Source organism: Megascapheus bottae, chromosome 4, assembly GCF_031878675.1.
Source record: "Megascapheus bottae isolate mThoBot1 chromosome 4, mThoBot2.hap1, whole genome shotgun sequence".
Taxonomy (NCBI): Eukaryota; Metazoa; Chordata; class Mammalia; order Rodentia; family Geomyidae; genus Megascapheus; species Megascapheus bottae.
Genome location: NC_143512.1, coordinates 14,528,767 through 14,543,265, shown reverse-complemented (window position 1 = coordinate 14,543,265; position 14,499 = coordinate 14,528,767). Strand labels below are relative to the sequence as shown.

The following is a 14,499-nucleotide window of genomic DNA, read 5'->3' as shown; positions in this document are numbered from 1 at the left end:
TAACAGTCTGGGATGTAGAGTGCAATGTCCTGGGTTCTATCCCCGGTACCAAAAAAATACAGTTAAACAAGAGTAGATTAATTAAGCCGATAAAAAGTAGTGGCTAAATAATTTTGTATTCCTAGCTTAACTGCCACCCTAACCTCTCTAAAACAAATACCTACATTGTAATGGGATACCAGTCTAAAAATGTTTAATATGTAAGGCCTTGCTTGAGAAATGTTAGCTATATCTCATGCCCTGTTCTCCTTATCCTTTTCAGGAAGGATGAGAATTGTTCATCTAATCCTTATCTTATAATTGTCTGACTTCTCAAGGTAGATTCTCAAGTAAGGGTTTTTTTTTTTTGTCAGTCGTGGGCTTGAACTCTGGGTGCTATCGCTGAGCTCTTCAGCTCAAGGCCACCACTCTACCACTTGAGCCATAGCGCCACTTCTGGTTTTCTGGTGGTTAATTGGAGATAAGAGTCTCATGGGGCCGGGAGTTTGGCCTAGTGGTTAAAGTGCTTCCCTAGCATGCATGAAGACCCGGGTTCTATTCCTCGGTACCACATACATAGAAAAAAGCCAGAAGTGGTGCTGAGGCTCAAGTGGTAGAGCTCTAGCCTTGAGAAAGTCCAAGGACAGTGCTCAGGCCCTGAGCTCAAGCCCAGGACTGGCAAAAAAAAAAAAAAAAAAAAAAAAAAAGAGTCTCATGGATTTGGGCCAGGAGTTTGGCCTAGTGGTAGAGTGCTTGCCTAGCATGCATGAAGACCCAGGTTCGATTCCTCCGTACCACATATATAGAAAAAAGCCGGAAGTGGTGCTGAGGCTCACGTGGTAGAGCTCTAGCCATGAGAAAATCTAAGGACTGGGCTCAGACCCTGAGCTCAAGCACAGGACTGGTAAAAAAAAAAAAAAAAGAAAAAAAAAATCTCAGGGATTTGACTAGCTAGGAGTACAGGCATGAGTCACTAGCACCTGGCTTCAAGTAAGATTTTATGATATTGTCTGAAATTACCATAGAAAAAAAAGCAACATTTTTTTTTCTTTTGGCCTGTACTGGTCTTGTTCTTCTTTGTTTGTGTTTTGTTTGCTTTGAACTAAGATGTGAGGATCAGTTGTGTATTTATTCTTGTGTCTGTGCAATTCAAATGTGTCTTTGTTGGGTTCACTTTTCCTTTGGCCACTAAATCACAAATGTTCGTTTTGGTGACTTCTCGATAAAGTTGCTTTCATAATTCAATTATTGAAATGCAAGTGTCTGTCAAAGACAGGGAGCTAAATATATAATACAACAAGTTATTTCATCAAAGAAGAAATGAACTTCTAGCTAGCTATGGCAGTTTGTTTTATAAAAACTTCCAATATTACTAGGATCCTCAAAAGTCTATTTGAAGAAGTCATATATTTTATGTAAAGAATTACCTCTGATAATTATTATCTTGAATGTGTATGTATGAAGTGAACAAGATTGGAGTTCTGACAAAGGGAATGTTTTAGGACTGGCATAGGAACTTGACAGTATGTGCTTCTAAAGATGGGAAAGCTCTAATGGATATAGTTCACTGGATGAAAGATCCCTTACAATCTTTTTTGAATTTTGTTTTGTAGGGGGGTACGTTAAAAGCAGTAAAATCTTCCAAAGGAAAGAAGAAGAGAGAGAGCATAGAGGGGAAAGATGGCCGGAGGAGGAAAAGTGCTTCGGACTCTGGGTGTGACCCTGCATCAAAGAAATTAAAAGGAGACAGGGGTGAAGTAGACAGTAATGGGAGCGATGGAGGTGAGGCAAGCCGAGGGTCCTGGAAAGGAGGTAATACCAGTGGAGAGCCAGGGATGGATCAGAGAGCCAAGCAACCACCGTCTACATTTGTTCCCCAGATTAATCGCAACATTCGCTTTGCTACTTACACCAAAGAAAATGGCAGGACTCTGGTGGTGCAGGATGAGCCTGTAGGTGGGGATGCACCTGCACCTTTCACTCCATATTCTGCAGCCACAGGTCAGGCACCTTTGGCCCCAGAGGTGGGTGGAACTGAAAACAAAGAGTCAGGAAAAACACTGGAGCCAGTTGGCCAGGGCGTGGTGGCTGCAGCAGGTGTGGTCACTACCGCCAACTCCACTCCAACGACAGTGAGAATTTCTGACACTGGCCTCGCAGCAGGGACTGGGCCTGAAAAACAGAAAGGCAGCTGGTCACAGGCCTCAGGAGAGGTGAGTTGCTTCAGGGGCAGATTTGTCAGATTTGGGTTTACACTTTTATCCTCCTTCATTGTTATCACAGTGAGACCATCTCAGTATCCCAAGAAAGGAATGTTTTTGAGATGTGTTTAAATTATATTCTTCGGATGAGCCTTTACTGTTCATTGGTCAAATATATAGGAGTTGTGTGTGTGAGAGAGAGAGAGAGGGAGGGAGGGAGGGACAGGGACAGGGACAGGGACAGGGACAGGGAGAGAGTATGATACTGGGGTTTGAACTCAGGCCCCCATCCTTGCTTGCTAGGCTAGTGCTCCACCAGTCATACTTCAAAGCCCTAGTTTTCACTGGTTATTTTTGGAATGGGCTCTTCCTTCCTTCCCAGGTATGCCCTGAACCACAGTCTGCTTCTGCTGGGATCATAGACTTTGGCCACTGCATTATGCTTCCCTCTGTGGAAACAGTGCTAGCTTTGAATTTGAGTCCTCCCATTCTCAGCCTCATAAGTAGCTAGGATTATAGGCATGAGCCACTGGTACCTGGAGATATATATATATATATATATATATATATATATATATATATATATATATATATGTGTGTGTGTGTGTGTGTGTGTGAGAGAGAGAGAGAGAGAGAGAGAGAGAGGTACATATCTATCTATATATATACATATATACGTGATATATATAGATATAGATAGGTAGATAGATAGATAGAGATTCAATAACTTCATACGCTCTTAAAAGTTACCCAGACTAGGGTGGGGAGTTTGGCCTAGTGGTAGAGTGTTTGCCTAGCATGCATGGAGACCCGGGTTCCATTCCTCATTACCACATACATAGAAAAAAGCCAGCAGTGGTGCTGTGGCTCAAATAGTAGAACTCTAGTCTTGAGAAAGCCCCAATAACAGTGCTCAGGCCCTGAGTTCAAGGCCCAGAACTGGCAAAAAAAAAAAAGTTACCCAAACTAGGCCAGGAGTTTGGCCTAGTGGTAGAGTGCTTGCCTAGCATGCACGAAAACCTGGGTTCTATTCCTTGGTAACACATACATAGAAAAGCTGGAAGTGGTGCTGTGGCTAAAGTGGGAGAGCACTAGCCTTGAGGAACAAGCACAAGGGCAATGCTTTGGCCCTGAGTTCAGTTCCCAGGACTGCCCCTTTTTGCCAGAAAAAACAAACAATTAGGCTAATCAAAAATAATAACCCAGTTTAATGAGCTGTTAACGTATGTCTGGTGGAGAATTTGTTGTTGATGATGGTGGGGCTGGAACTCAGGGCCTCTACCACTTTGAGGCATACTACCACTTCTGGTTTTCTGGTGATTCATTGGAGATAAAAATCTCATGGAAGGTGGACTCACACTGGTAATCCTAGCTACTCAGGAGGCTGAGATCTATGAATTGTGGTTCAAAGCCAGCCTGGACATGAAAGTCAGTGAGACTATTATCTCTAATTAACTACCAGAAAACAGGAAGTGACACTGTGGCTCAAGTGATAGAGCGCTAGCCTTGAGACAAAAATGCTAAGGAAAGGGCTGGAAAGGTGACTTAGCGGTAGAGTGCTTGCCAGCATGCATGAAGCCCTGGACTCAATTCCTCAGTACCACATAAACGGAAAAAGCTGAAAGAGGTACTGTGGCTTAAGTGGTAGAGTGTTAGCCTTGAGCAAAAGATGTTCAGGAACAGGCCCTAAGTTCAAGCCCTAAGACTGGTGGGAAAAAAAAAAGCTGAGGAACAGTGCCCAGGACCAGTAAAAACAAAAACAAAACAACAAAAAAGCATCAGTTATATAGTGTTTTTGTTTTTGTGGGTTTTTTGTTTGTTTATTTTTACTAATTTTTGTTAACAGAATAAATGCTGCTGGATATACTTTTTTTTTCCCTACATAAACTGTTGATTAAAACCAGAATAAAAAAATACAGAGGTGAAACCTTTACTTTTTATTTATTTTTGCTGTTTTTGTTGGGACTGGGGTTTAAACTCAAAGCCTTTTGTTCAGTTGGCTTTTATCATTTGAGCCAAGTTTTCAGCCCAACTTGTTTTTCTTTTCTTTTTTCTTCTCTTCTTTTCTCTTGTATTCCTACACTGAGGGCTTGAACTCTGGGACTGGGCCTTGTTTCTAAGTTTTTGTTTGCTCAACTAGGGCTCTACCATTTGAGCCACTGCTCGACTTCAGGCTTTGGTGGTTAATTAGAGATAGGAGTCTCACAGACTTTTCTGCCTTGGCATGGCTTTGAAGCACAATCCTCAGATCTCAGCCTCCTGAGTGCTAGGATTAGAGGTGAGCTGCTGGCACCCGGCCTCAGCCTATTTTGTGCTAGTGATTTTGGAGATAGAATCTTACTTTTCCATCTGGCTGGCTTTGAAGTACAATCTTCCTAGATATCAATCTCCTGAACCTATAGGGTTTATAGGTATGAGCCACTCGCTCCCAGATTTGAAATACTGGTTTGGGGTATGGGGCATTTGGGTTTTTTTGTTGTTTGTTTCGTTTTTAAGTTTTAGCAAGGATTTATTTTAGTGTAACTGGGTTAATGTAGCAAGAAATTAAAAAGATAAGAGAATGGGCATTAAAGACTGTCAGTTCCTCTTTTACTTTCTAAATGGAAGGAATACCTTTGGTCTTCTAACAGCTCACAATCCTTAAACAGTGGTGATAGGGGTCCGGGGGAGAATGGGTTAGGCCAACTGCAGGTTTATAACCTTTGGGACTTTGTTTTGCTGGACATAGTTTTCATTTATTCTTTTTCTACCCATACTTGAAGAGTTCTCAGACTTTTAACATTTCAAAGGAGAACAAATGGCCCCTTTGTCTCCTATTTTGATATTTTAACATCCAGATTGGAAATGGTTGGCTTTTTTAAAGTATATAAACTGGCATGAACTTATAATCTCAGGCTGGGTTAGGGGATTGCATGAGAACGGGAGTTTGGGACCACTTTAGGTAACAAAGGAAAGGAAAAGGGGGTAAGGTAGAGCTGGGAGAATAGAGATTTAAGGCCAACTTGGACAGAAGGTTTGGGAGACCCTACCTGAAAATTATAATCCCAAACTGGAGGGTAAAGTAGTATCCTGAGACCTATTCTTGGCAAAAGCTCAAAAACCCTATCTGAAAGATAAAACAAAAAAAAGGACACACACACACACACACACACACACACACACACACATATATGAGAGAGAGAGTATATGTTTCACTTCCTGAGGTCAGAGCTATTTTGTTTTTTTGTTTTTTTTTTTTGCCAGTCCTGGGCTTGAGCTCAGGGCCTGAGCACTGTCCTTGGTCTTTCTCAAGGTTAGAGCTCTACCACTTGAGCCTCAGCACCACTTCTGGCTTTTTTCTATGTATGTGGTACCAAGGAATCGAACCTGGGTCTTCGCGCATGCTAGGCAAGCACTTTAACCACTAGGCAAAACTCCCAGCCCCGCTATTTTGTTTTTATGGTTGTATATATTAATATATATTCAATATCTCAGTTATCATTCCTGTAATATTTTCATCAATTCTAAGGCAAATAAAGACATAGGAGTTCCTTGTCTACCCTAAAAAAAAAAAAAAGGACTGGAGGTAACCATGTGGCTCATGCCTATAATCCTAGCTACTTAGGAGGCTGAGTTTTTTTTTTTCTTTTTTAGAGCTTTTTTCATACATTTTTATTGTAATTAATAGAAGGGTTACATGATATTTGCCAGATAGATGGTGCATTAATTCACATACATTGATACCCTTTCACATGTCTTGGTCCCCATTTTCCTCACCCCTACCCCCACCCCTCATCTTGTTTTCCCCCGTTCCCTATCCAATTTCAAATAAACAAATACAAATAATATCCGATATATCAGGTAACAAAGTGAGATACTGTAACAATATGAGATAACCAAGGGACAGCAAAAGAGATGAGAGATAACATAGTACCTTAAGAACAACAATCATTCATTATATGGCTTATGTTTCTGTATCCTAGAGGTCCTTTCATTTAGCGTCATACTATATGGCCTTTTGTATCAAGGTTTTGTAGAGCTTATTTTTTATTGTATTTAATTGTCAGGATAATATATAGAGGAGTGACAGTTACATTCATCATATAATGGGTACGTTACTTCTCAAATCTTGATACACCTTCTCATGTTTTTGTCCCCCCTCCCCTCACCCCTCTCAATCATCTTGTTAAAGGTACTATCCTATCAGCTTTAAATGCTAGGAGGCTAAGTTTTGAGGATCAAGATTCAAAGCTAGCTCAAGCACAAAAGAACCTGAGACTCTTATCTCCAATTAACCTCTAGAAAATGGGAAGTGGGGCTTGGCTCAAGGGTAGGATGTAGTCTTGAGCTGAAGTGCACAAGGACAGTGCCCATGCCCAGTTCAAGTCCCATGACCCACAAAAAAAAAAAAAAGGACTGGAGATATGGCTCAAGTGGTGAAGCATTCAAAGCCCTGAGTTCAAACTTCAGTAATGCCCCTTTCCCCCAGTCGAAAAATAAGTAAAGTTATATATAGGAAACTACTGTGTGCTAACTACTGTACTTAAAATCCATCTTTGAAGGAGTTCACATAATACAATGGGAGCATTTCAAATATAATGGTGGCAGTTAAGTCAAGCATAAGGCAGGAAGGGTGACTGAGTCATAGAGTATCTGTCTAGCATGTATAAGACTCTGGGTTCAAAATGTAGCACTATGAAACAGCAAAAACCTATGGCATATATGTATTTCACCTGACTTTCCCCTTTTTCTGGCAAATACAGCTTTTAAATCACTAGTATACAAGGCTAGAGAGGGAGTTGAAATGTCCAGGTAGAAGAAGAAAAGGCCAAGACAGGCACCAATGGCTCACTTCCATAATCCTAGCTAAAACTTATGAGGCTAAAATATGAGGATTGCAGTTCAAAGCCAAACCTGGGCAAGAATGTTAATTACAGAAAAAGCCTTATGTTGCACTGTGACTCAAGTGGTAGAATGCTAGCTTTGAACAAGAGGAACTCAGGGACAGCACCTAGACTCAAAGGTAAAGGCCTATAAATATAAATTTCATACTGTTCATGGTTGTAAATGGGTCTATAAAACACCAAATTTTTCATCACTGGAAGAGATCCAGGCTGGGTGCCAGTGGCTCATTCCTGTAATTCTAGCTACTCAGAAGACTGAGGTCTGAGGATCATGGTTCAAGCCAGCCCTGGCTCTAAAGTCCGTGAGACTCTTTATTTCTAATTGACCGCCAGAAAGCAGGAAGTGACTCAAGGAATAGAGCTCTAGCCTTGAGCTGAAGAGTTCATGAAGAGCACTCAAACCCCGAGTCCCACAACTGACCCCCCCAAAAAATAAAAATAAATCAATAAAAGATCCAGTGAATGTACTATTCTTAGAGTAGCAAATCTGAATAGATGAAATACAGATCAAATGGATTTCTTCAAGTGAATTGGAGAAATTTCTGTGACTGTCAAGCCATTTTTAAAATGCCTTTACCTGTTCTCTAGGATGATTTCAAAGGAAACATTATTACAATGTTTATTCTATAGAAACAGCCACCAAGAACTTTCTTGTCCTAAGAACTGAATTGAAATCAATGTGCCATCAGTTTGTTGTAAATAAAAGGTTTAGTGTTTAAGCATATAAACGAAAGTGAAAGACCATTCAAACTATTTTTCATTCACATGTGTGTTTATTTTGTTTTTATCTTTTTTTTTTTTTCTTGCTAGTACTGGGCTTGAGCCCAGGGCCTGAGCACTGTCCTTGGACTTTCTCAAGGCTAGAGCTCTACCACTTGAGCCTCAGCACCACTTCTAGCTTTTTTTCTATGTATATGGTACCAAGGAATCGAACCCAGGTCTTCATGCATGCTAGGCAAGCACTCTACCACTAGACCAAACTCCTGGCCTGTTTTTGTCTTTTTTTTAGTCATGGAGCTTGAGCTCTGGCCCTGGGCCCTATCCCCGAGCTCTTCAGCTCAAGGTAATCATAAGGAGTCACAGCACCACTTCCAGTTTTCTAGTAGTTAATTGGAGATAAGACTATCACAGACTTTTGTGCCCTGTCTGGCTTTGAACCACAGTCCTCAGATCTCAGCCTCCTCAGCAGCTAGGATTACAGGCATGAGCCACTGGTGCCCTGCATCTGTGTTTATTTTTAAATAGTAACTTTAGTAGGGAAACATTAGTAATTTGTACATGGTTTCTCTCAGTCATGCAGATGTCAAGGCTCATGACCAATTCTGCTGGTGAAATAACAACTAATCTCATGGCTTTATTAGTCTATTTTCCTTCCTGAGATGAGGATTTCAATCATTACTATTTGATTAGTAGAAAGTCAAAACTTTAATCTTTTTTTTTTTTTTTTTTTGCTTGAACTCAGGGCCTGGATGCTGTCCCTGAGCTTCTTTTGCTCAAGGCTAACACTCTACCACTTGAGTCACAGTGCCACTTCTGGCTTTTTCTGAGCAGTTTGTTGGAGATAAAAGTCTCACAGACTTTCCTGTGGGGCTGGCTTCTAACTGCAGTCTTCAGATCTCATCTCTCCTCAGTAGCTAGGAATATAGGCTTGAGCCACCAGTACCAGACTTGTTTCTTTTTATTTTATTTATTTTTGGTGCTGGTGCTAGTGCTTGAATTCTGGGCCTGGGTGCTGTCCCTGAAGTGGTACTATACCAACTGAGCCACAGCTCCTCCTCTGGCCTTTTGGTGATTAATTGGAGGTAAGAATCTCACACTCTTTCCTGCCTAGACTGGTTTCAAACCTCAATACTGAGTTCTCAGTCTCTCAGTAGCTAAGATTACAGGCATGAACAATTGCCTTCTTGATTTTTATGTCTCTATGCCATCCTTAGGGAAATGTAAATTTGTAATTATTTAAAATACATAATTTTGTGGTGTTTGGTACGTTCACATTATGAAACTCACCATTATCTAGTTCCAGAAATTTTCCTTGCATATTTGGTCCTAAAACCTGGAAACTTGAAATATTTCCTTATACTTCACCCCAAAGAAAACCTTATCTCTATTAAGTAGTGGGGCTAGGTGCATTCCCTGAGCTTTGTGCTCAAGGCTAGCTCTCTAACACTTTTGAGCCACAACTCCACCTAGGAGTCTCAAGGACTTTCTTAAGGGGCTGGCTTTGAACCATGATTCACAGCTTCACAGATCTCAACCTCCTTGAATAGCTAGGATTACAGGCATGAGCCACCAGTGCTTGGCTATTTCCAGTGCTTTAAAATGGATATTTAGGTATATCATCTTCTGCTACTAAAAGTTGTTTTGTTGTTGTTGTTGTTTGTTTTTTTGTGCCAGTCCTGGGGCTTAAACTCCTGCCTAGGTGCTGTCCCTTAGCTTTTTCTTTTTTTCTTTTTTTTCTCATGGACTCTACCACTTGAACCACAGCTCCACTTTCTGCTTTTTTGGTGGCTAATAAGACAAATAAAAGTCTTACAGATTTTCCTACCTGAGCTGGCTTGAACTTTAATCCTCAGGTCTCAACCTCCTGAATAGCTAGGATTACACAAGGGAGCCACTGGTGCCTGATTTTAAAGTTTATTTTTAAATAATTTGTGATTTACAGTCAAATGCTAGGATTTGAGTTTTATTCAACTAAATCAATAATGAGTGTCTAGCTGCTTATGGATGTTTCTGTCCGTCTATGTGTATGGTACATAGTGTATATGAAAGTATCCCACTAGGAAAAAATGGAAAGTGTTTTATTATTTCATTCTCCAGTTTGTTATGTTAAATGTTTTTGTTTGGTGAATATTTCAACATAATACATTTTTCCTTTTTGGAGCCCTGTTAGAGCCTAATTATAATAAAAGGTCTAATTAAATTTAGGTATAATGTTAATTGAAACACCTATTCAGCTTTTAGGTTGTCTTGAACTCATAAGTAGATGGCTACTTTTCAAAAGGGTTTATCTTAAAGAATTTCCAATTAATAAAGAAAATATTTTGCTATAACAGCGGGTTTATTGTGGGAGTTAAAGCACTCCAGCTGGTCTGCTTACAATAGCTTAAATAAATAAAATAGTTAACAAAAGTTTCTAAAGTCATTTGAGATAGATTGATTTTACAGGGGTCAAAGTAAGAGTTTTCTCACTAACACTTTTCCCTAGTTTCTTAGTGAAGTTTCTTTCCTTCCAAAATACTGTAGATATTAAGAAGCTTATATAGCTTCTTAGCAATGTCAACCAAATGGGTAATAACAAAGGGACTGGCAGGTTGACAAACCTTCTGCTTTCTCTGGCTTACCTTGCGCAAGCAAAGATGCCCTCTATGGTCTTTGGCAGGTTTCTTCATCATTGTTGGAAATCTAGTGATAAGAGCAGATTCATAGAATTTTAGAAGTTAATTGACTCAACGTTTTATTAGAAATGTTGATAGAACAAAACAAGCCACCATTAATTAGGTTGTTGAGGAAAAGCCAGCACAACTAATACAGACTAATTAATTTTTCTTGCAGAATTCAAGAAATTCTATTCTGGCCTCTACTGGATTTGGAGCATCTCTTCCAAGTTTGTCACAACCATTGACTTTTGGAAGTGGAAGGAGTCAGACTAATGGAGTTATGGCCACAGAGAATAAACCTTTAGGCTTTTCTTTTGGTTGTAGCTCTTCTGTACCAGAGCCTCAGAAAGACTCTGATCTCTCCAAAAACTTGTTTTTTCAATGTATGTCCCAAACTTTACCCACCAGTAACTACTTCACTACGGTTTCAGAGAGTTTGGCTGATGATTCCTCTAGCCGGGATTCATTCAAACAAAGCCTTGAAAGCTTGAGCTCAGGCCTGTGTAAAGGTAGATCTGCTCTTGCAGCAGACACTAAGGCAGGCTGTAAAGCTGGCAGCTCTGTAGACCGAAAAGTGCCTGCAGAGTCCATGCCCACTCTCACTCCAGCCTTCCCACGGAGCCTCCAAACAACCCGCACCCCAGAGAATCATGAAAATCTATTTTTACAGCCACCCAAACTGTCCCGAGAAGAACCTTCTAATCCTTTCCTGGCATTTGTGGAAAAAGTTGAACATAGCCCTTTTAGCAGCTTTGTGTCTCAGGCATCAGGTAGCTCTTCTACTACCACTGTCACCTCCAAGGCACCATCCAGCTGGCCGGAGTCTCATTCCTCTGCAGATTCGGCGTCTTTAGCAAAGAAGAAAACTCTCTTCATTACAACTGACTCCTCCAAGTTGGTGTCTGGTGTTCTGGGCTCAGCAATTACCACTGGAGGTCCAAGCCTGTCTGCCGTGGGGAATGGCCGCTCCAGCTCTCCCACCAGCAACCTCACTCAGCCCATTGAGATGCCTACTCTCTCCTCCAGCCCCACAGAAGAGAGGCCGATTGTGGGGCCTGGGCAGCAGGACAATCCCCTCCTCAAAACCTTTAGTAACATCTTTGGCAGGCACTCAGGCGGCTTTCTGTCCTCCCCAGCAGATTTTTCACAGGAGAACAAAGCTCCTTTTGAAGCTGTGAAAAGGTTCTCACTGGATGAACGAAGCTTGGCTTGCAGACAGGACTCAGACTCCAGCACCAACAGTGACCTGTCAGATCTGAGCGACTCAGAGGAACAGATTCAGGCCAAGACTGGCCTGAAGGGGATTCCAGAGCACCTGATGGGAAAATTGGGCCCCAATGGGGAGCGCAGTGCTGAGCTGTTGCTGGGCAAGGGCAAAGGGAAGCAGGCTCCAAAGGGCCGGCCTCGGACTGCTCCCTTGAAAGGTGATCTTGTTGATATTATAGATGGCTTTGCTGTGGCAAACACTGTCTTCCAGTGTTTATAGCAGAGGTCCTCACTTTGATGGAAATTTCATAGAATTAAAGCCAAAAGGACCTGCAGAGCCCCTCATCAGACCTCATTGAAGACAGGGTTGTATCTGTACCAGATACAGGGTTATCTGTCCATAAAAGAAGATTCTTGACCTTCATGTACTTTGTGGTTTGGATTATATCCTTGTATTTATCTTGCTCTTTTCTTCTTTAGCTCATCACTCTTTTCCTTCCTTCCTTCCACCCCTCCCTCCTTCCTTCCTTTCTTTCACTGGTTCTGGGGCTTGAACTCTTGGCCTAGATACTGTCCCAGAACCTCTTTGTGCTCAAGGCTAGTGTACTACCACTTGAACTACAGTGCCACTTCTGGCTTTTTCTGTGATTAATTGAAAATAAGAATGAACTCACTCTCTCTGTCCTCTCCGCGCCTCCTCCCTCCCTCCCCCTTCTCTTTCTCCTCCTCCCCTCCCCTCTTTCTCCCTGTTTCTCCCTCTCTCCCTCTCCCTCTCTCCTTCCCTTTCTCTCTCCTTCCCTTGTTCCCTCTCCTTCTTCTCCTTCTCTACCCCCTCCCTCCTAGTACTAGGGCTTGGACTTAGGGCCTCATGCTATCTCTTGTTGTTTTCCATTCATGGCTGACACAGTACCGGGTTTTTTCTTGTTAGTTTGAGTTAAGGATTTATATGTCCAGGCTGGCTTCAGACTATGATCCTCAGATTTGAGTCTCTTGAGTAGTTAGGATTATAGGTATGATCCACCAGCACCCAGCTACTTTAGCTCATCTTTACTTCTGGGAGTTACTAAGAACTGGGTTGATGACATGTTTATAATAGCAGCAATGAAGAGACTGAGGCAGGAAGATCAAGGTCAGCAAAGACTACATAAAGCAAATTTAAAGCCGCCCTGGGCTATATATAACAAGACCCTTTCTCCAAAAGATGTTCATTCTCACATAGCAATCCTTTGTAGACTTGATAAATCTCAGTTTGCTCTTCTCCAAAGCATACATAAGAATTTTAACACCTACCAAAATCCATTTGTTTATGATATTAGGTTATGGTCCAGAAGTGGGTAAAACAAGGTTGGATGGGAAAAATAGCTGTTTTAGTGAAGAATTGATATCCTTTGGGAGCCCAAGAGGCCTTAATTAAGAAACAGTAATGTCAGGCCGGGAGTTTGGCCCAGTAGTAGAGTGCTTACCTAGCATGCACGAAGACCTAGATTCAATTCCTTGGTACCACATACGTAGAAAAATACCAGGAATGGTACTGTGGCTCAAGTGGTAAAGCACTAGCCTTAAGAAAGCCCAAGGACAGTGCTCAGGCCCAGAGCTCAAGCCCCAGACTGGCAAAAGAGAAAAAAGAAATAGTAATGTCACGAAGGACTAGAGACAGATAGATGATAACCACCTTTCCCCTGCTTTGCTTTTTCACACCTATGTGATTTTCACTGTGTAGGTACTTTCCACAGGTTCTTTGTTTACAGTTGAATGCTCTCTGCTCCCTGCATTCCCTTTTTGGGTACAGAGTAGTCCGTGTCTCCAAGAGGGCTTTGTTATTAGTCTTTGTCTAAATCTCATGAAAACCTTTTCTCCTCCCTCCTTCATCACAGTTGGCCAGTCAGTGCTGAAAGATGTAAGCAAAGTGAAGAAGCTGAAGCAGTCTGGAGAGCCTTTCCTTCAAGATGGATCATGTATTAACGTGGCACCTCATCTGCACAAATGTAGGGAGTGCCGCCTGGAGCGGTATCGGAAGTTTAAGGAACAAGAACAAGATGATTCTACTGTAGCCTGCCGCTTCTTTCACTTCCGGAGGTACCCAAATTTCTCTCTTCTGCCTTCAAACATGTCTTCTTCCTTTCCCTACCACTTTTCTTTTGTGATCTGTTCTGTCATTGGAGTCACTTAGTTATTATTTGAAATAAATGAAAGTTGATCAGTTTTAGCTGCAGCTCTGTGCTGTTCCCTGAGTACCTATCTTGAGTTTCATGGTAAACCAATGATATAACAGAATTCCTTTTTGTTTGTTTGTTTGTTTATTTTTTGGTGCCTGTCCTAGGACTTGAATGCATGGTCCAAGCATTATATCTGAACTTTTTTTTTTTCAGTCGGTCATGGGACTTGAACTCTGGGCCTGGGTGCTATCCCTGAGCTCTTCAGCTTAAGGCTACCAACCTGCCCCTTGAGCCATAGCACCACTTACAGTTTTCTAGTGGTTAATTGGAGATAAGAGTCTCACAGACTTTCCTGTATGGGCTGGCTTTGAACTGCAGTCCTCATGTCTAAGCCTCCTGAGTGGCTTTTGTCATTTGAAATAACAGCAGATTTAAAGGCAGATTTTTAGAGCATTTTAGAATGCTGACTTGGTGAAAAAGAAAATAATGTATGAAATAGAGGTATGACTAGTGGTAGAGTACTAGCCATGAATGAAAAAGCTAAGTGAGATCATGTGGCCCTGTGTTCAAGGCCCAGAATCAGCACACATGTATGTACACACACATAATAGAAAGGAAGAAAGGGAAGGAAGGAAAGGGAGGAAGGAAGGAAGGAAGGAAGGAAGGAAGGAAGGAAGGAAGGAAGGAAGGAAGGAAG

The 14,499-nt window shown here is 41.6% G+C and overlaps 1 protein-coding gene across 1 annotated transcript in view; it reads left to right on the top strand.

The window, feature by feature from the left end:
• Nucleotides 1-14,499, top strand: part of Kdm3b (lysine demethylase 3B) — a 76,723-nt gene that overhangs the window by 31,351 nt on the left and 30,873 nt on the right. Inside the window, exons 7-9 of the mRNA XM_090331446.1 lie at nt 1,593-2,192; nt 10,616-11,864; nt 13,521-13,722. Of these exons, the coding sequence (XP_090187572.1) occupies nt 1,593-2,192; nt 10,616-11,864; nt 13,521-13,722 (2,051 nt within the window). The remainder of the gene's footprint in view (nt 1-1,592; nt 2,193-10,615; nt 11,865-13,520; nt 13,723-14,499) is intronic.